General features: G+C 41.8%; 2 protein-coding genes across 3 annotated transcripts in view; one reads left to right on the forward strand and one right to left on the reverse strand.

Moving 5' to 3' along the window:
- Positions 1–5765, reverse strand: part of vwa11 (von Willebrand factor A domain containing 11) — a 45037-nt gene extending 39272 nt beyond the window's left edge. Inside the window, exon 1 of the mRNA XM_031284537.2 lies at positions 5611–5765. Coding sequence (XP_031140397.1) covers positions 5611–5648 — 38 coding nt within the window. The 5' untranslated portion in view covers positions 5649–5765. The remainder of the gene's footprint in view (positions 1–5610) is intronic.
- Positions 5766–12944: 7179 nt separating this feature from the next.
- cabp2a (calcium binding protein 2a) overlaps positions 12945–22884 on the forward strand; it is a 31994-nt gene continuing 22054 nt past the window's right edge. Inside the window, exons 1-2 of one of the 2 annotated variants that reach the window (XM_031284543.2) lie at positions 12945–13177; positions 13701–13883. In XM_031284543.2, the coding sequence (XP_031140403.1) occupies positions 13118–13177; positions 13701–13883 (243 nt within the window). In that variant the 5' untranslated portion in view covers positions 12945–13117. The remainder of the gene's footprint in view (positions 13178–13700; positions 13884–22884) is intronic. The other variant, XM_031284542.2, reaches the window with a different exon arrangement.

A 22884-nucleotide genomic window follows, 5' to 3' on the forward strand; every position in this document is an offset into this window, starting at 1 on the left:
CACTCTCCCTTAGAACCCCTCCTCTGCAGACTACGCAACAACTTTGAAGGTCTGATTTTACCTGGTTTTAATGAGAACATGGTTTTATCTGCTTATGCTGATGACATGTCATTGTTTTTATTAAGAGCCAGCATGAGTTAGACGTTTTAGAAAACACTGTTTCTGGTTTTAACATTTTATCTGCAGCGAGGGTGAACTGGAAAAAAGTGAAGCCCTCGCTGTTGGTGAATGGCATGACGGTCTCCCGGTTCTCCCCCAACATCTGGCCTGGAAAAGAGACGGCCTGAAATACCTCGGTATATTTCCTCGGTAATGAGGTCATGGTGTGGAGAAACTGGGAGACCGTCATGGAAAAAATTGAAAACAAAATGAATAAATGGAAGTGGCTACTCCCTCAGATGTCATATAGAGGTAGAGTTTTAGTCTTAAATAACCTTGTTGCATCCCTTTTGTGGCACCGTTTAGCTTGTGTGGACCCCCCGTCAGGTCTACTGGCTCAGATACAGCGGAAGATGGTAGATTTTTTTTGGGGGGGTCTACACTGGGTGCCACAGGGGGTGCTGTTTTTATTAAGAGAGGAGGGGGGGCAGGGCCTTGTCCACCTGGCCAGCAGAACGGCCACCTTCAGGCTTCAGTTTATTCAAAAGTTTCTGACAGGGCCGCCTGACTTGGTGTGGAGGAACGTGACCAGCTGTATCCTCAGACATGTGAGTAAACTGGGGCTGGACGCTGCTCTGTTTTTAACTGATCCTAAATTTTTAAAGTTAAGTGGGTTTCCTCCTTTTTATCAGGGCGTTTTTAAATCTTGGGCCCTTGGGTCTAACTCTCTGCACTGGTTGTTGAAGGAGCCTTTGATCAACGGGAGCAGACTGGACATCTGCAGCGGGGTGCCCGGGCTGCTGGCAGCCCTGAACCGATCCAGGACTCTGAGCCTACAGCAGCTGGTGGAGGCAGCAGGGCCTGAACTATCGGGGGCCGGGGCTCTGGGCTCTCTCCTGGGAATGACCTCTATCCGGGTCACACAAAGACTCCTGACCTTATGGACACGAAAGCTGAGCGGGAGAGAGAGGAGACTCCTCATGGAGTACAGCCGGGGAGAGGCTAGGCCAGATCCCACAGACCTGTTCCCAGAGATCCACCTGAGCCCAGAGTTTGGAGAGGAGACCGGCCCCCTGCTAGCTGTCAGTAGCCCGGGCAAACTCACCCTGCACGGAGCAGACAAAGCAACATTGTACCAGAACTGTGTGAAAGCCATAAACAAAAAAGGACTGAGTGGCAGACCCCCCACTGTCTGGAATGACAGGTTGGGGGGGGGGGACATCCTCGTCCCCAGTGGAGGGTTTTATACAAGCCTCCCCTCAAAAAACGGACCGCTGACCTCCAGTGGAGGATTTTACATGGTGCTGTCGCCTCCAATGCTTTTATCTCTGTTCTTAACCCAGCTGTTCTTAGCCAGTGCCTTTTCTGTAACCTCCGAGAGACTGTGTACCACATGTTCACTGAGTGTAAGAGACTCCCAGAGTTCTTCTCTCTTTCAACATTGGTTTTTAGTCTTTTTAATGTAGTTTTTACTGAGAGGGTTTTTATTATGGGAGCTGCCTACAAGAAGGCACAAAAAGAAAAATGGCAGCTCCTGAACTACCTTTCAGGTGAAGCTAAAATGGCGATTTATATAAGCAGGAAGAACAGGGTGGAGAACAGAGAGGGGCAGGAGGCCAGGGCAGTCTGGCTCTGTAACATCAGGGCCAGACTCTGGTTAGATTTTAGGTTTTATAAACACACTGGAGACATTGATGCTTTTAAACAGCGTTGGTGTTTTAATGACATTGTTTGTTCTGTTGTTGATGACGAGCTGGTTTTTGCACAAGTTTTTATCGGATGATATTCTTTTTTTAAATCAAATACTGAGATTTTAATGCATTAGCACTTTATTTCATTGTGAACATGCACAAATGATAAATATATAAATAAAGGGTTTTTGTAAAAATCAAAAAAAAAAATCAAAAAAAAAAATCTCTCTCTCTCCCTTTTCTCTCTCTCTCTCTCTATCTCTCTCTCTGTCTCTCTCCCTCTCTCTCTCTCTCTCTCTCTCTCTCTCTCTCTCTCTCTCTCTCCCCCTTCCTTAGGGGCTATCTTTCACCCAACGCCCCTAACTGATTCGTCTATTCTAGCTATTTCATATGGCTGTGCAGCAGTGCCTTTTCTCTTTGAAGTTATTGAGCAAACACAGACACTTATAGTGAACTCCAGTGAAAGTCAAAAAGAAGCAGAGATTAAAAAGATATAGGAAGAAGGTTATTACTGAGGAAGGAAACGTGTCACAACATGCATCCTGTGCACAGTCAGAAATGTTTTTTCAAAGTATGTTTTGCAAACCTCTTTCAGATGTAGGTGCGTTGCAAAGTACCACTTGAGTCTTGAGAAAAGAAGATCCGGCACACTGCTGCTCTTGTTTATCATCGCAATGTATTGACCATACTAATGTCAGGAGTCAAGAGTCTTGGCAAAGGTCCAGAGGGGTCAAAACGTTTATATGATGAATAAATTGGGTTGCTGAGCGAGAGCGGTGTGCAGGATCTTCCTTTTCTCAATAGCAATATAAAATATGGGGATTGCAGAATGACAATGGTAAAAATGATTTGAGATTATAGTCATTCCCCTCTTAACAATGCAAGGTGAAAAGTGAAAAGTGTCATATAAAGTTCAGCATGACACATTGGCCCAGTTCACTTATTCGATTATTTAGTAGGTCTTATATAATATGATAATATGATTTCAATTTGGGAACATAGTCGTAAATTAGTTTTGCTTTGCACCTTGGAGTTACTAATAATGAAATGAGCTAAACCACGACAAGTTAGTGAGAGGGCAATCTCGGGAACCCATTGGCTATCGGTCTGACAACAATTTAGCCCCTGTGCACAAGCACTCTGCCTTTTAAAATACCAGGAGGTTACATACATGTTGATGCTGATTGGGTATCACCTGTGACACAGCCATTAAACAAGAGACACACTCACACCAAACCTCAAAGCTTGTTGCACAATGTTCACACTGTTCCAAGGTAGTCTTGCATTGCCAGACCTTCCCCCACAGCACTGCGGAGGAGGGTCTGGCTAGTCCACACAGCATTCTGGGATGGGAGAAAAACTTGCTCTGGTTTATTGGCATTTCTTTAAACCAATCACAATCGTCTTGGGCGGCGCTAAGCGCCGAGCGGAGCTACGGTGCCGCTGCAAAATAGCCTGAAAAATTGGTGGAACGTGCTCGTTCAAAAGACTTCCCCAGATGAGGATGAAGATGTCCCCAAGAGGCAATTTGTTGTACAGTACAGGCATATTAACATATAACCACAACACAAACATTGAATCAGACATCTACAGCACTATTTATCTAACACATACATACACACATGAATAAATAGAATACAATACAAAAAAGTTGTTTTAGTCGTGCAACAGAAAACTCCGACATATAGTGTAGCTACCTGTCTGAATTTACCCTGCAGAGATCTGAGGAGCAGTTAACCATAGTCCTCATAAATCCACCGGAGTTTAAAATTACAACACAAAGAAAGCGGAAGGTAACATCGGGCGAAAAAGAAGGACATCCGGCGGAATGTCCAGCAGGGAGCAATCCCAAAAGTAGAACATCGTGGATATAGACTGGTTCCGAGAAAACATGTTGTTAAACCCGGAAAAAAAAGCAAAATGGTGCACACTGTTTTGGGATTGAATGTGCCCCAGGTGTGTTTACTGCTTCCAGGAAACAGGAAGCAGTAAACAGGAAGTAGGAAATATATAGTAATAAATAGTCTCCAATCCTCGTGCTTCTTTGTTTGTCAAGCAATGCAACAGCACCAGAAGCAATTGCTTTCCATCCTGAGTTGTAATGCTTAATTCACCACTGCACTTGTGAAGGTTTAGTTATTCACACGTAAATGTGTTGCTGCATAGATAACCTACAGTGAATATGATTTGAAGTAACACTAGCCAAGCCTAAGCATGTTGTCTGTATATTGTGCCATTTATGTTTCAATGTACCGAAGAATTGGTTCATTGCTCTGCATTTATTTGTTCATAGCATCTATTATAAAACACAGTAATTTGTGTGTTTCCTTTTTTCTTTGTAGTTTCACTTCAATGTGATGCACATGTGAAAGTATTAATTGTCAAGAGCTCAAGTGCTAACTTCCTGACTCACATGTCATTATTGAGTGGAGTTTGGCTGACTGGCAATCTACGTTCCATCATCCATAAACACATAGGGAGGACAGTTGCACTATTCCTTAAGTCTGTCATTGTTTACAGTTCGAGATGATACTATTTGCACGTGTTTTAGGTCCAGACATTTCCAGACATTTCAGCTAATTTCTATTAACAGATATCGGCAAAAAAAGGCAGATACATTTTTAGAAAGCTAATAAAAAGCTGAAACGTCATTAGACGATATCCAATGGGTTCTGAGATGACATTTTGGGCCAATGCGTTTTGAGTATTTTGCTCTCAACACTGACTGTTTACCTGCATGCTCAAACGTGATTGGTCAGTACTACTCAGACTACAAACAGAAACCAAAACGCTTCAGATAACAGATCAAAAGCTCATTGCCTACAGAATCTCATCATATGCAGATATCTGTCTATAGAGGTTGGGGGAGGGTGCTGCAGTTTTTCTTTATGTCAAGGGGACGATCTGATGAAAATATTAACTGGGGAGGGAAACATAAGGTCCACCTTTTTCACCCTCCAATAATTGTTATAGACTTAGTGGATGGAGTGAGCAATGTTAAGGCCAACCTGTATGAATTAACTGAACAGCCTTAATATTTATTGGTGTGATTCATAGAATCATAAGGATAAAAGGATAAAGGATAAGGATAAAGATAATGAAACAGCAGGAGAACAGTGAGAACATTGACGACGTAAGTTGCTGAGAAGGATAAAGTCAGAGGGATTATATAAAGCACTGTGAAAAACAATTGATAGAGATACAAGATGAGGAAAGAATGAACGAGAGAGTAGGGAGGGTGGTAAGTATTGCCTTAAAAGGGTTTAATGCACTGCTGCAGCACTTATTGCTGACAGATGCTGACTAGATAATGAAAGTGCATCGCATGTCAGTGATAATGCACTGAAGTATACACTCATGCATACATGCATACAAAAAAGTTGTTTTATATATATATATATATATATATATATATATATATATATGTATATGTGTGTGTGTGTTATATTTATATAGCATGCAAATGCAACCAAAGAGATCAAACATAGCAGCATGTGTGCACACACAACTGTGTATCATGATATTAATTTTTGTAAATAGAATAGTCTAAACTACATAACTAATACATTTAGCTCATGATCTGTTTTTTTTTGTGTTTTTTATATATTTTACTTATAGTTAACAGGTTGATATTGTACACTTTCTGTGGAAAGTTGTTTGGAATTAACGTGACATCACTAACATATGAATGATGAGTTTGATTCATCATTTTTTAGCATGTTAGCAAAAAAACAACTCTCTATAAACACATGTAAGCACTCAAGATCCCTTAAGGAAAGTAATAAATCAACATTGGTGTAAATGTTAGTATTGTACTTACCCTTGTATTCCAAGGCAGGACCAGGATTTGTTTTGCATTCCAGTTTGTGAAGATAATTGTGATACCGAGGGTGTGCCTTACAGTCAGATTATATAGGTGGAGCAGCGTGTGAAATTGTTTGCTACTGCGACTTGTTGACAAAGTTTTAAAGGAAGTGGGAGTAAACTTTGTAAATTTCCTTTTTGTATTTAATTTCTTCTGGGTTATTGATGTTGTAAGTTGGTTGTAAGTATATTGGCAAATCTTGTACAACTGTTGTGCAACTTGGGTAATTCCACATGTTGATTCATGAGTTTAATACTGCTGTACCAGTTTCTGACAACTTTACAGATCCCTGGGGTATTGACATTGAGGATTGAAGCTTATTTAATGGGCATTGTTTGGGACAGTGCTGTCTTTGCCTTGTGTCATGCATTAGTTAGTCTTGCATTGCCAGACCAGGTCTGGCTACCCCACACATACATTCTGGGATAGGAGAAAAATACAGTCAGGTTTTTTGCATTTCTTTAAAGCAATCATAATCATCTTGGGCGGCACTAAGCTATGGACGCAGCAACGGTGGATCTGCAAAAGGGTCTCAGGTAAGAACATGTTTGGTGGAACTTTTGCACCCCGCAAAGGAAAATGCCGCATACAATATTAAACAAAGTAAAGTGTTCACACAATACAGTAAAATTAGCTATTTAAATTAGCTGGATACATGGTTAAACGCCATTTGTATGTATGTGTATTTCGTCCACAGCAATCCCACCAATCGGCCCCAAAACATTCCAGTTAGAGAGCCAATGCCGTAAACATGTTCCTTGTAAATCTTTACAATCATTCCCCAAAAGAACCCAGCAGGCCTGACTTTTTTGCACAATCCAAATATTCTTTAAAACTTGCCATATTCAGCATGTAGCTTGCTACCTTGAAGTTTGTTGTTGTTTCCTAAAGGGAACAGAGTTTGAGAATGGAAACACATAGAGAGCGGAATATGAGGAACATCTGGAAATGTACTTCCATTGATCCAGACTTTAATTGTACAAGGTACAATTCCAGTGCTATGTTATACCATCAGCTCCTTCAACTTGTGCATGATTCATCATAAAGCAGTCTGCTGAGCAGTCAGATCGGCAATCCGAAAGACTCACTCAGTTGAATGGCACTGGCACTCCAGGATCCAGCTTGGCGAAAGGACACCACTGCTCCCGATATCTCGCTGGAAACTGATGGGGGCACGGAGGCCACCCAGATCACCATCCGACGCCAGCACACTGGCTACCAGGATGCCCAGCAGAGAAGTCGCAGTCATGGTTCCAGAGAAATTCTTCCACACTTGCCTCGGTGCCCCTTCTGATGTAGAGATGGAGATGGATGCAGAGATGGTCTATCTTGTCCATTTAGTTGGGATCATAGCCATAGGTTGTAGCGACAGCCATTTACTTTTTCCTCTGTATTCCTCTGATCTTGTTAACATTTGAAAACCTCGAACAGCCAGGCTAGCAGAGTTAGTCTCATATGCTATATCTAAGAATAGCTTTAACTTTTCCGTGTTAAAGCTGAAGCCAACTGTATAAAATATATGATGCTTTGCAGCACTTATTTGTCAACTCTAAACAACTGTTCAGGGGGTGCAGAGCTCTATTAAAGCTATAGTGCATAGTTTCTGCCACCCCTATGAGGAATTCTAAGTAATGACAATAAAACTGTTGGCGCGTCCATGTAATACAAGCCTTCCATGATTGCGCATATATGTCATATCTTCCAGTGCCTCTCTGACAAGAGGCCTATACTATGAAGCAAGATGTTGGGTTACAGAGGTAACTTCAGGTTCAACCCAGGGCTTTGTGTATTACAACGCTGGGTCACTAACGTATGCTGAACACCTAAGGTGCTCGGGAGCAGGTTATGTTCGAGATTAGAGATCAACCGGTATAAAAGCATCACCTTCTGACCAATTAATCCTCGATTGATAATCGCGTCACCGTTCTTAGAAGATCTGGTAGAACTCGATGCGCGGATAGCATGGATGTATTAAGAGAATGGTAGATAGTGAGAGGTGCGATCTGAAAAGCTAGTACATTTAGAGACCGACAAAACACGTTAACATTTCCTGATGGGTATCTTTATGAAAGATATAGATTTTCAGCGGAGGGAATTACGTATCTTAGTCAACTTCTTTAGCTGTATACGTTGCCAATGCGACACATCAGTTTGAATTATGTTTTTATATTTATTTATTTATTGTTCCCAAGATTGCTTACCACTTAGTGTTGATGAACTGACCAAAGAGCCGGTTAATTAACCCGACTCATGTCACTGAAACGGGAGAATCGAGTGCCATACGTCAATGAACCGACTCACTCCTGTTGTTTTCTTTTACCGCATTCGTGCCGTTGTGTGTAGCTGGTATTCTTCTGCTACTGTGTGTGTAGTAATGTAGCTCATTAGCGCCTCCGCTGGAGTGGTGGTGGTAGAATCAATCAGGAAATGAGCTACCTAGACCACGCACCAGGCTACTGAACGAGACGGAATATAACCGGCCGCTCAAGTCTATCAAGCGGTGTCTTGGTTCTCGGCAAGTTTGAGTTATTAACCAAGCCTTGTTTCTGGTGCATCTTAGATGATTGTGTTCATGGCAATTCATACATTATCGATGGGGAAGTACATCACATACAAATACGCGTCATGTTATCTTGGTAGTTATGTTATGTAAAAAAGTTAGAGAAGTTAATGTTGCTACATGGAAGGTAGGCTGTCACGAGGAGACCGCGCACCAGGCTACTGAACGAGAACGTAAGGACCGTAACCGAGGGTACTGCATGAGTCTATATTTAAATGGATGTCTAGGTTCTCGGTAAGTTTGAGTTATCAACCGATCCCAGAAGCCTTTATTTCTCGTGCATTTTAGAATTGTGTTCATGGAAATTCATAGGCTACATTACCAAAGGGAAAGTATTATATCACATACAAATACACGTGATGTTATCTCGGTAGTTATGTTAAGTTAAATGTTAGAAGTGAATGTTGCTACTTGGTAGTTAGACTGTCACGAGGAGAGCGCGCACCAGGCTACCGAATGTAACCGTGGCCAGTACGTGAGTCTAGTGTCGGTCAGTATGAATGTGTAAATAGTATGTCGAGATCGAATGTAACCGCAACCGCTCGAGTCTAATGTAATTAAGCGGTGTCTTGGTTCCTGGCGGGGGAAGTAAACGCGCGATCACCCCCCCGCCCGCCGCAGAGGGCACACGAACTGGTGACCGAATCTATTAACTCGGTAGGCCAACCAACGACCGTCCGGTTGAACTGACTCGCGTAAAAGAGTCGGTTGTCCCATCACTATTACCACTGCCAGGGTCTGAAATAACTGAATAAATAGGCTACAGCAACGAAAGTTTATGGAATGCAGGCAAGTGTAATTATGGTCAGATCTTGTTATGCCTGACCGATGGAGCAGTGCTATTGATAAGCCTTGTAATATATGCATTTACAGCATCGGCTGTAGGATTATAGTTTGCTCTTCTTGTGTAAAATATGCGGCTCTGGTAGACTTGTCCATGTTTGTGATTGGTCATATTGAGCAAACACTGCCCCTTTTATGGGAACACGCTCGTCATGCAGGTTGGTGAAGCCAGGTAATGGAAATAAATCCAGGGCATGTTGATCTTGCTTCATAGTATAGGCCTCGGGTTTATGGCATTGTCTGTTTTATGATTTATAATAATCACCTTTTGGGTTTTTTTGAGAGTATGATACCAATCCAACTCGTAGAAGTGCTTCTCCCCCAAAGTTTTTTACACAGGATTGTACCTACAAAGAACCAGATTTTTTCTAACATAATTGTTCACCCAGGAGAGTTTGATGCCAATCCAAGTCGTAGTGCTTCAACTGTGAGTCTGTGGGACTTTTACTTATAACTAATCTGCAGAATCTGAAACTCTGTGGCATTGAGCCAGCATGCACAATACCAGGACCTTGAAACCAAAGCAGCTATTTCTCATTCATTTTATTACTTACACTTTTACTATTGTCACCAGTCAAAATGTCTTCTGTGAAGAAGGATTATTGCTGAAACCAATTAAATACTAATGACAGTTATGTTTAAGTCCACCTTCAATATATCTGTATTGTACAGCACTTGGCTGCATCCATCGACCTGTCAGCTCTTGCTCTCCTGAGCCCTTCCCTCCTCTATTTGGCAGACAGGTTATGTGAATTACTGCTTAAGAAACACTATACCAAAAGTCTGTTCCCAACGCAGCTTTTTCACAGTAATTCAAATTCACAACAAATCAAATCAAGCAAAAGGTTCTCTGGCAGGCATCATCTTACGAACGTTATCTTTCTTTAACAGATAACCTTAACTTGGTAATTTGCAGTCTCATCTATGAAGTCCTTTGTTCAGGAAGCACTCAGCTATTCATGGATTTGTTTCTGATTTGTGCTTGTTAGCCAGACCACATTTAGTACAAGCATTGTGTGAGAAAAAAGTGGTAAATCTACCACGAATTGCAACAGAAAATCTGACAAATGTTCATCACTCATAAATGTCTCCTCTATAACATATAAAAAGTCCTTAGAGATCCAAGTGTCATCTCTGACCCTATTTTCCCATGTATTGGTGTCTTTAGTGACTAATGTGAACCAAAATCTTTGAAATCTGAAATATTTGAAATCTTGGGTCCAGTATTGAGCAAATACGCTGCCCCTAACCAGCAGCCACGAACTGGGAAGTAACAAAGCCTTTGCTCTGTTCAAGCTTTACTAACTAGTGTTAAGGATCTTGGAGTAGCCAAGTTTTCACTCTTTTTTTCATCCATTCAACTTTTTTTTTAACTCATGATTTTCAACCTCAGAGAGCTGCAAACATTACAAAAGATGTGAGGGATTTGACAAAGACCGACATTTGAAAATGTCTTTTAATTATATCTTCAATATTACTGAACATAGAAACACAGGACTCCTATAAAGTAATGTTGTGACAGACACTTTAAATCATTTAATCTTTGACTCTGAGAAATCATGTTTTGTCCATCATTTCGGCATGGCAGACAGGTCTAAGTACTACAATAGAAGCCAGTTGCAGATTTGTTTTAGGCACAGATTGTGTTCAGTTTTCTCAACACTGTCATCTTTAGCCTTCACCCGCGGTTAGTGACAAATTCTTACGTAAGCTGTGTAATTGGAATCTCATGCATGCACAACACCAGGACCCTGAAACCAAAGCAGCTAATTCTCATTCATTTTATTATTTACACTTTCACTATTGTCACCAGTCAAAATGTCTTCTGTGAAAAAGGCTTGTTGATCAAACCAACTAAATAATGAGTTATGTTTGTTACCTTCACTTTCAATATATCTGTATATTTGCATGAAGTTCCATCGACCTGTCAACTCTTGTTCTGCTGAGCCCTTCCCTCCTCTCTTTGGCAGAAATGCCAAAGTTGATCCTTGAAAGGCTTTACCGAAACTCTAACTGTTCCCATACTAGTTCCCAAACCACATATTAAAATAACGTTACACATTGTGTGTGTGTGTGTGTGTGTGTGTGTGTGTGTGTGTGTGTGTGTGTGTGTGTGTGTGTGTGTGTGGTTTACTAAGGGGAGTGGTCAGCTGTCAACCCTCTCCTCAGGCTGATATTTAAATCCAGCAACTTAGAAATGCTACAACAACCACATCCCCACTAGCGGCGCCAGAATTTTGATTGTAGGTGGGCCTCCAGAAAACTGGATGGGCCAGTTAAAATAAGCCCTTCATCTCCGTTTCAGCACTTTTCTGCGGCACTGAGGACAGCGACTAAGTAGCCTACCTGTGTGGCTCTTGTGTCGCTGTCCTCAGCTCTGTGCTGATGCGGAAAAAAGACATACACCTTGGCAGTAAGCCTAACTTCATTTCTGTCTTTTGAACGTTCAGTACACAAAAAGACTGAAATGGATTGTTTCTCTCTCCATTTATTTACCCAGCATGGCGGACAGGGAACTGTCCAAAATTATTTAACTGTTTCTTATAAATTCAGAATGACAGAAGAACTGTATCGACATGAAATGAAAAATGAAATGAAACTAACTAACTGTTAGCCTACTTGCCTTGCTGGTGTGAGGGGGTGGCTACGGGAGGACTTGATGGGGAGAGGGCGGCCGAGCAGGATGGTAACTCGTCACTTGTAACCGCGTTGCTTAAAATGGCATTGGCAGGAGTTTCCTCATCCTGCTCCTCGGAGCGTTTCTTGCTGAATTTAAATGAAAACAAGCTGCTTTGCATTGCTTTGCGTTTCATATTAGCTAATAGCTACCGTCTGTGTCTGTCTCACTGAGCTTGCTCGAAAAGCTTGCGCGCCAACGTCATTTATTTCATTGGATCACTTGCTGGTGACGATGCAGCCTGTGGGCAGGCTTAAGAGTCCACATGTGGGGTAGAAGCCGCTGATTGGCTGAGAAGCTTTCACTCAAAGCTTTCCTCGGGCTGCTTATTGGATGAACTGCTAGAATGAAAATCACTCACTACTCACTATAGGCCTGGGTCAAAATGGGCGGGCCCGGACTTAAAATGGGTGGGCCCAGGCCCACCCGTGCCCAATGGTAGTGCCATTACTAAACAGGTGAGTTCAGGCCCAGAGGCCTATAGGGCCAGGGGCCCTGACTCACAAAATGACACAAAACGACAAAATGACTACAGAAAAGCCGACGACCACAAAGGGACGCTAAATGACTTAAAAATACTAAACACAAAATGACCAAAAATAAACATACAACCACTAGAAAGAACTCTGACTACAAACACACAGAAAGCGACTAAAAATAGATGCAACACGACTATTCAAAGATGCAAAACCGCCACAGAGATGCAAAACAATAAAAAGACACAAAACAACCCCCAAATGACCACAAGCCCCCTCCCCCCCCCCCCCCCCCCCACACACACACACACACACACATGCAGAAACCCCTCTAATTACAGAAGACGGAGAGCCTAAGAAATCTTAAAACAGGAACAGGTGATGTGTGTGTGTGTGTGTGTGTGCGTGTGTGTGTGTGTAATTTGGTGAATGCAATGGGAAGCACTACAAAGTGCAGAGGATTAAAAACCCACAGGTTTATTGGAGATGTCACATACGTGGACACAAAAGTGTCCAAAAAAGACAAGATAGGTGTTCAAGTAACACAAAGTTGTTTTGTTTATTTATTTTATATCAATTAAAAAGACAGCTAAACATTTTTTCCTTGTGCCTAAACATGTGTGTCTGAATGAACTAGCATTTGTGTGTGATTGCAATATTTACAGGGGGAGAGGCCAAGAGAAGAGGGGGATAGCAGCCGACAGATGAAAAAGTGAGTGATGGATGCAAATATAGGAGGAGGGATGAGAGAAGGAGGGGCAACAACAGTAGGATATATGCCTCAGATTATCAACCAGTGTCAGATGCTCTAGAGACAGATAAAGAGGAGTGGACCAAAGCGTGACAGCAGGAGAGACGGAGAGAAAGAAAGAGGTCGTCTCTGTGCATGCAAGCTGCGCTGCAACGATGACCGACTCCAAAAGCGTATCATCCGTTGAGGTGCCAGAGGGGAAGTTAATAAAGAAGGTCAGTGGATGGATGCCAAAATATGACTTTGCAGTGTCCTAAATTCTGGCCCTGGTGCTCTTACAAACTCAACGAGATGTACTGTGGGGACCGAGCGTTTGTCTTCTGAGGCCTGGCTGGCACAGACATTATTAACTTTTCTATTAACAAAATTATGGCTTCATTTTTATTTATTTAAACATAATATCATTGTTACTATGTGTGCAAGAAAAACTGACAAATGCCATCAATTATTGTGTTTTCGGAGACTGTCAACTTTTTCTGAGCTGGTGCATTAAAAAGGTTATGTTAAATGATAAATGCTGTTTTTGTGACTCCAACTGCACCTTCCGTAGGTGTGAGTGTATCTGTGCTGCTGTGGCTTCTTTACCTCAACCTTTTTTCTGATACTATCCTTTCCAGGAATTCATTCATAATCTCTTCTGCATGAAAAATCATCTCTGACTCAGTCCTCTTTCTCTTGCGTTTCTTGTGAGACAACATTCCCATTTCATGTTCTCTTTGTTCCTACACCGTTCTACAGGGTTCCATCAAGAAGAAGATTGAATCATTAAGGCGGTGGAGTTCAGCTAGTGTAAAGAGGCCTCCAAAGCCTAAGGCCAAGACCTTGAGTCTCTCTTCTCCCGTGGGAGACCCCGATGACGTCTGGCTGCCAGAGGGAGACAAAAGGAAGCTGCGACCCATCGTCGACTCAGTCTTCGGACAGGTAGGACACAGAGCTGGGCATAACATGTACCCCAGGTGTCTTTGTATGTGAGTGCATGTCTATGTTGTGGTGGTGTTCACATGTGTTTGGCTGACACATGTACACTATGATTAAAATGTTCTTTTGAATACTGCTCGCTGCTAAAATACATTTAAATAGCTACGAGCACAGGGCCACATGTCAAGGTGTCCCTGACCAAGACACTGAACTAGAGCTGGGCGAAATGGAGAAAATCAAATAACACATATATATAATTTTTGGGGCATTTTAGGCCTTTATTTATAGGACAGCTGAAGACATGAAAGGGGAGAGAAAGAGGGGGAATGGCATGCAGCAAAGGGCCGCAGGTTGGGGTCGAACCCACAGCCGCTGCATCGAGGCGTGAACCTCTGTATATGGGCGCGCACTCTACCATGTGAGCTACCCAGGCGCCCAATACCACAATATTTTTGACCAAACACTCAATGTCAATATTGCGGCGATATTGTAGGGTTGACTATTGGTGCATTCACAAAATATTGACATAATGAGATTTTTGAAAAAGAATCATCAGTAATGTGGATATAATGACTAAGTGGTTACAGGCATATAATAGAACAGCTAGAACAGTCTGGTAAGTTCAGAAATTACATCACATTACGGTAATGCAGCCTTTAAAACCAGGAACACTCATATCACGATATCCAAAATCTAAGACGATATCTAGCCTCATATATCTATATAACATCAATATATTGCCCAGTCCTACACTGAATCCCAAGTTGGTCCCTGGATGCTGTATGTATAGCTGTCTATTGCTCCTACTGCTTAGGATTTGTTAAATGCAGTTATTCAATTTCACTACATTGTCAGTTGTATGTGATGATTAAGAATAAAGTTTTTTTTGTTAGGGGTCCAAGCCCGAGGCTGGAAGAACGGGCGGTAGCGAAGCTCCGCCGTTCGCACAGCAGGGCTGTGGAACCCTATTGCTTTTCTAAGGTTTCTTATTATTATTCTTCCGCTGATAAAACAGATGCTACAGCCTAAACCATACATGGTGGGGGGTGCCGTTTTCAGGACTCGTCCAGATCCCTGCAGGGACCTCGGACAAAAAAATTCAGCCACTTACACCACTAGGTGGCGCTATAGCAGAAAAAAACGCGTTTGGCCTTATAACTCCCACACCGTACACCCGACATTCAAAAACCATACATCTACGCGTTCCCTGGATCCAACTGAATCACGTGATATAGGCCACGCCCATTTCCGCCTGACTTTTATGTGTGAAAATTCGCGATTTATCGTAAACCTGTCGTAAAGTTGGGTACTGATTCGTCAAAGTGGGCGTGGCCTATGGGACCCAGGTTTGGATTCACCACTACACTAATGTGAGCAACTTAAAATTTACAGTGTAAATGGACAATGGTTCATGAACCTTACCTACCAAAAATTACACACATGGACCACTAGGTGGCGCTATAATGACCTAAAACGTGCTTTTGCCTATAACTCCCACAGTCTACATCGCAGATTAGAAACCCTTATATCCACGTGTTCCTTGAATCCATCTGAGTCTGATGATATAGGCCTCGCCCATTCCCAAGTTTTTTCGCAATATCGCGCAATGCGCAAAACAAACTTTTTCTATCTCCTCCTAGGCCGTGCAAGCTATTGGCACGAAACTTGGTACGTAGCATCTCCATACAGACCTGACCTAAAGTTAACAAAATAATTTGACTACGTTACACCATTTGCAATTTACAAGCAAACTAATTTTTGTAGCTAGCCACAAAACACGAACGTTAGCATATCTCGGCCAAATCAATAGGTATCGGAGCAAAACTCTGTACTGTTGTTCGACATCCCACTCGGAGCCTCCCTACCAAATTTGGTGAAAATTGGCCGTTAGGGGGCGCTATAATGAACGTAGAGGCCTTTTGGCAAATAAGTCAATGCATTTAAATGGGAATAATTTGCAATGGAAATATCTCTGCTGCAGTAAATGCTATCATCACAAAACTTGAGATTATTGTTCGACACATTCGATTTGGTGATGATCGCCCTTTAGGGGGCGCTATAATTGAGGTAGGAATGTTTTGGCCTTTTACGCAATGAAGAGGAAATTTGCAATTGCATTTCACTACAGATTTTGTACCTCGCACTTGGTCAAATTTCCTGACTTTTGCCTCGCCGCCATCGTGCTTTGGGTTCTCCTTTTGCGGGCCCCGCTTCCGTGGGCTCTTAGCGTCGTCAGGGGCGACTCGCGCCAGGGGGGACTGGCGCCGAGGAGGCTTGGACCCCATTCATAACTGCTTGCAGTTCTAGTTTTTTTTTGTTTTTTATTAGAGGAAGTTCGAAAGTTATCAAACTATTACTTGGTTTAAATGTACCCTAAGTTTTTTACCACTAACAGTGGTGCAGCCGTAATCCTGTACGCACCATGCGTATATATATATATTTATGCATCTGTTGTTGTTGGATTTAACCGGTGAATGAGAGCCCTTGTTTTCTGCGAGACATTGTGGTACATCTGTAAGTTTTCTCTGCACTGTTTTGAATGGTTTAATGAACCTGTTAGAATAACTTTACTTGTGTCTCTGACTCATAGTGGAACATTACAATGAGCATGTGTATCCAGAACTGTGAATAAATTAATCGCTGAATCCAGTGTTACACAGCACACTGGACATTGGTTTATTTTTATCCCAGAAAAGACATCTGAAACAGGTGCACCTGTTTGACAATGGTGTGTGTGTGTGTGTGTGTGTGTGTGTGTGTGTTTCTGTGTGTGGTGGCCTTCTGCAAATATGAGCTACTGTATGAGAGCTGCAGTGATGACTGTGTAAACCCGGCCTGTTGGCTGGCATTTAATTCAATTCAATTCAATTTTATTTATAGTATCAAATCATAACAAGAGTTATCTCAGGACACTTTACAGATAGAGTAGATCTAGACAACACTCTATAATTAACAAGACCCAACAATTCCAGTGATTCCCCCAAGAGCATGCATAAGTGCTTATCACATTTTTATGGTGGTGTTGTATCAGTAACGTATTAATCTCACTCTCTCGCTCACTTAGTAGACTGTGTATGTGCGTGCATACCTACAAGCAGAAGGGCGGTTCTTGTGTTTCCTGCACAGTAGATTCCTGTCGCCCACTAGTAGTGATATGGAGCAATGTTTTGATGAGTGGGTCCCCATTTTGTTTGTATCTCGTGAACGCATACGCAGATGCACATGCACACATGTGACACAACACATACTGTAGTCCAGCTACCAGGTTCATGCTCTTCCACTGTTAAGCCCCTTTAGACATGTACTTCTTTTATTTTTTTATTTTAAGATTTGTTTGGAGGGGATTTTAGGCCTTTATTATTTAGGACAGCTGAAGATGTGAAAGGGGTTAAAGAGGGGGAATGACATGCAGCAAAAGGCCGCAGGGCAGAGTTGAACTTGTGGCCGCTGCGACAAGGACTGAGCCTTTGTACATGGGGCGCACGCTCTACCAGGTGAGCTATCCAGGAAAATGGAAAATGGTCTTCTTCTTTGCTATGATAAGATAGATAGATAGATTTTTTTATTGATCCCAAAAAATGGGAAATAACATTGTTGCAGCAGCAAAATTTCAGACACACACCACACATACAGAGTAAACATTAAATAATAGGAAACAATATACATGAAATAATAGAATAATACACTAGCAATATTTAAAATATATACAATTTGGAAATAAAATGTACAACTGTTTCAATAGATATAAACTGTAGAAACTGTAACTGTATAGAAAAAATATACAACTGTTTCACTAGTAATGATTGTGCAAGGTTGTGCAAGGTGCATTCAGTGCAGTTGTGATGTATACGAGTCTTATCTAACACTCAGAGATGAAGTGTTAAAAAGTTTTATTGCCTGTGGTAGGAATGATTTCCTGTAGCGGTCCGTGCGACATCGAAGCTGTCGGAGCCTCTTAGACCAGTGTGGGGTGGAGAGGGTGGTCGGGGTTATCCATGATAGATAACAGTTTGTTCAGTGACCTCTCCACCACAGCTTCAAACGTCTCCTGTTTGCAGCCAATAACGGAGCCAGCCTTCCTGATCAGTTTGTTCAGTCTGTTTGTGTCGCTGGCTCCGATGCTGCTGGCCCAGCAGATGGCGGAGGAGAACAGAGCGCTGGCCACAACAGACTGGTAGAACATCTCCAGCATCTTGCTGCACACGAAGGATCTCAGCTTCCTCAGGAAATAGAGTCTGCTCCTCCCCTTCTTGTAAACAGCAGTGCTGTTGACTTTCGAGTTCAGCCTGTTGTCGATGTTGACACCCAGGTATCTGTACTCCTCAACCATGTCCACATCTCCACCAGAATGCAAAGGGGCTGCGGAGCCGTTCCCTTCCTCCTGAAGTCAATCACCATCTCTCTGGTCTTATCCACATTCAGCAGCAGGTGATTCTTACCAGATCACTCCACAAAGTTGTCCACCAGCACTCTGTACTCTCCCTCCTGTCCATCCCTTATACACCCAACAACTGCAGAGTCATCAGAGAACTTCTGTAGGTGACATGACTGAGTTATACTGGAAGTCTGTGGTGTATAAGGTGAACAGAAAAGGAGACAGCACAGTCCCCTGTGGAGCCCCCGTACCACTCACCACCACATCAACTTGGTGGAGTGGTAGAAGAGGCAAGGGATGGCTGTGAGCTAAACCTGTTAAAGTAACAGTTCAGCTTGTTTGCTCTCTCATGGCTGCCTGGTGTTGGTCTTCTTCTACCCCCACACCCGGTGATCTCTTTCATCCCTGTCCACACCTCCCTCATATTGTTCTCCTGTAGACTGGCCTCCAGCTTCCTCCTGTAGGAGTTTTTACATTCCCTCAGTTTGTCCCGTAGTTTGTGCTGTGCTTCCCTCAGCTCCTGTCTGTCCCATGACCTGAAAGCTTTCTTCTTCTCATTCAGGAGAACTTTCAGGTCATTGGTGATCCACGGCTTGTGAGTGGGAAGGCAGCGTACAGTCCGGGAGGGCATGGTGACATTCTCACATTCTCATAAGATCTAACTCATCACTGCTGTCTCTTGCACAACTGGGCACTTTATTAAATGTTCTAAATAAGCCGTAAGGAACATTAACGTGAAAAACAACTATATTTGAATGACAAATGGCCACAAAATTAAGCCAGAAATGTGACATATAGTCTGACAAGGGCTATTGACAATCATAGTGACGTGCCAAGAAATGCAAATGTTGTATGGGGAAGGAGACACACTAAACATGTGTGTTAGGCGTCACAAATACACAAACATTGCAGTTTTTATTTATCTCAAAGCAAATGACAAGAGATGAGAAATTGAAGGATTTTCCCTTATTAGTTTTTTTTATTGCTTAAGCACTATTTTGAAATCAGGGACCGTTTTTTTCAGAACACTACACCCAATTAGCACAACCACATACCCAATTAGCAGAACACCTCAGACCCTTTGCAAAATGAAACACTCTTGCAAAAACTATACACTAATTTATCAAAAACATATTTTGTTACCATATGAAACACATATTCCATATGACTTAATTCTGTTTTAACCAGTTACACTGCTGTTGCTAACCTAAAACACTTAGCAATTAAACTTCTCAGTGATTAGAGTACTGTAAATGAAGTACACAGAGAAAGTGCAAATATACAATATGTTCACCAAACACTACACAAGACTAATGCTGCAGACTGAGGAAAATACAATTAATTTCTCCCCATATGCCCAAATCAGTCAACATGTCGACATGGAGAATCACAACAAAACATGTCCCAGTTTTCATACAGCTACTACAGTAGTGTGCATAACACTGTTAGCTCAGCAAACAGACAAACAAACTGTATCCAGTACAGGTTACAATTACAGTAAAAAAAAATAAACAACAAACTGTTGCGAGGAGTGAGGAATAGTGGACCCAAACGCAGGGAGAGGCAGGCAGGCAGGAGAAAGTTGGCGTAGAGGATTTATTGCAACCAAAAAACACAGCACAGAGGCTGGAAAAACCACAGGAACAGAATAACACGGAAAAACTCACAAAAGAACGCAGGGAAGGACATGAACACACGCAGGGTGGCAGGGCACGGACACAAACAGACACAAAACGATCTGGCACCAGACAAAGGAAACACAGGGGCTAAATAAACAAGGTAACGAGAAGACGCAAGACAGGTGACACCAGGGCTGGGGAACAGGTGGAGCACATCAGACAATCACACAGGCGGGAAAACACAAAGTAAAGCTAGACAAGACAAGACAGAAAACAGACTATCAAAATAAAACAGGAAACAGAACTAACCGGGAAACGCACAACTGGGAACAGAAAAATACACGACAAAATACATACACAACACAGAATACAACAACACAACCGGGATATACAAAACCAGAAAATATACAAAACAGGAAATCTACAAAACAGGGGCATAAATATACAGAATAAAATATACAAACACAGGGAACATACAGAAATCAATAATACAGGTAACAGAAATAAAACAAAATACAAAGTAAAATACTGAAACCATAACACAAACAAAAAGAAAGATCTGAAAAAAACTGAAAATACAGTACAGAACATACTAGACTTACCCGCTGCATTTTTATAATGCTTAAACCTGATTAGTGTGTCTACAATTAAGCAATCATGTGTTTGCATACCTGATGGCTGTGTTTCACAGATTGGCTCATAGGTGTGGTCATTTGACAGTCAGGAAGTGACATCATGATATACTTCTGTGTCTAATGTATACAAGTGTGTTTAGTGTTTTGCAAATCACTCGCAAAAAGTGTGAGGCTGATATTGTGCTTATAGTGGTGCACATCTGGGTCAATGTTTTGCTCCTTGAGTGTAAGCTTTTGATAATTGTGTAATACTTTTGATTTCAGTGTGTAAGCAATCGGCAAAAACTGTAAACTTTTTTCTCATGTCTTCGTAAGAAATGAGCTCATATGAGACCCTTAAATATGAGAATGTGAGAATATGACGCACCCAAATACAATAACGTAGCTTTCTTCAGTTTTCCAAGGTGATAATCTAGAATGATTTACGTAGGAACAACAGCACAATAAGCTATGATTTGTAGATCACAGTTATCACAAGCCAGCAGAAATGCGGAGTGCAGGGGTATGAACCGTAATGTCCTGACAACATTCCTGTGACCCGAGTGTGATCATGTAGAGGGAATAAAAACATACGAGTGGTAAGGATTATTTTTTCATTTCAAGTCAAGATCATGTTAACAACTGAGGGGATGGACACGTAATTACTGTAGATTTCTCATAGGCTGACGCAACAAAGCCATTTCTAAGGCTCAGTTCTGCGGAATACGGTGTACAGGTCAGAAAGAGGAACAGCAGAAAGGGGAAGTTCATTCTAAATGCGAGTCAGAGAACTGAGTGTCCACAGTGAGTATGTTACACACTCACACTCGCAATATGATTATTGCGATATTCAAGCGTTATCACATATGGCATATTTTCTTCATAGTATATTGTGCAGCCCTAATCCCTGCGCAAGATAATTGTAACATGTTGAAAGTTGGAGTTTTTTAGTCACTTTAGGTTGTATAGGACTAGTGAATGACATGCTGTTACCGTTAACTCAGTATCTTAACATATATTTGCCATAATGTAGTCTGCCCCATGTTCCTTTCTCCCCTGTGTGTGTGTGTGTGTGTGTGTGTGTGTGTGTGTCTTGTTTCGTCATTTCAGTCTTACACACCTGGCCACTATAATCAATCAACTTTATTTATCACATGAAGTCGTAACACATTTAGAAGAAAGTTACTTGCTAGTTTGGCAGATTCTGTGTTGTCTTCTGTATTGTCATTATTATAAGTTAAGAATATCTTTATTAAGTGAAATGTCTGTTTAAAAAAAAGAATTTGGTGTGCTGACGATGACAAAATTGAATGGTTGTTTAATTTGAATCTTTTTTTTGTCACATGAAATCATGCTGATAGAAGGTACTGTAGTTTAGGGCTGCACAATTAATCGCATTTTTGTGGAAATTGTAATATGGACTAGCGCAATATCCAAATCGCAGGCGGGCGCAAACTTTGTTAAGGGCAAAATATGTGTCAAAACATTCTGAATTAAGTATTGTAATGCTGCAGAGACGTTCCGGCCTACAAATCCACAAATCCTATCCTACAGACTACAGAGACAGTCTTTGTTTGGTACAGAGCCTTGCAAAAATCATAATAATTTTAATATTTTTATTTTATTTTAAAGTGCTCATATTATGCTCGTTTTCAGGTTCATAATTGTATTTAGAGGTTGTACCAGCATAGGTTTACATGGTTTAATTTTCAAAAAACACCATATATTTGTTGTAGTACACATTGCTGCAGCTCCTCTTTTCACCCTGTGTGTTGAGCTCTCTGTTTTAGCTACTGAAACCCTGTTTACATGTACATGGTTATTTTGAAAAACTGAGACAAAACTCAGGCCAGAGTGGAGATTTTTGAAAACTTTGTTTGCACGTTTGCATGTAAACTGAGACAAACGGAGGTTTCGTCTTTGTTCAAAAGAGAGAGTAAGTGATTCGTTGCTGTTGTTGCTATTTTCGGGATTCTGATTGGCTAACGTGGGCTTGAGCTTCTCGTTACACTGCCACCTACAGGTTTGGCACGCTCTTGACGGCATATACACGGGTACGTGCAAACGAACACTTTTCTGAAAACTGACAGGTGTGGACGATGTTATTTTTGAAAACGGAGAGGGTCAAATGTCCGTTTATGAAAATAGCCGGCATGTGTAAACGTAGCCCGAGTGAGGCATTACACTTCTGTTCGATCTTTGTTGGGAGTCGCACATGCGCAGTACCTAGGTCAGCACTACAAGCCAGTCAGAAGCAGAGTACGAAGGTGTGCCACGCTAGCAGCTAGGCAAGCATTATAACGTGGGTTACAAAGTTATGCACGTTCGTCACGGAAGTAAAGGCTGGACTACCATAGAGCTGTTTGGAGCAGTTTGTGAACAGTGTTTTCTGTTGG

The sequence above is a fragment of the Sander lucioperca genome, chromosome 4, assembly GCF_008315115.2.
Source record: "Sander lucioperca isolate FBNREF2018 chromosome 4, SLUC_FBN_1.2, whole genome shotgun sequence".
NCBI classification, from domain to species: domain Eukaryota; kingdom Metazoa; phylum Chordata; class Actinopteri; order Perciformes; family Percidae; genus Sander; species Sander lucioperca.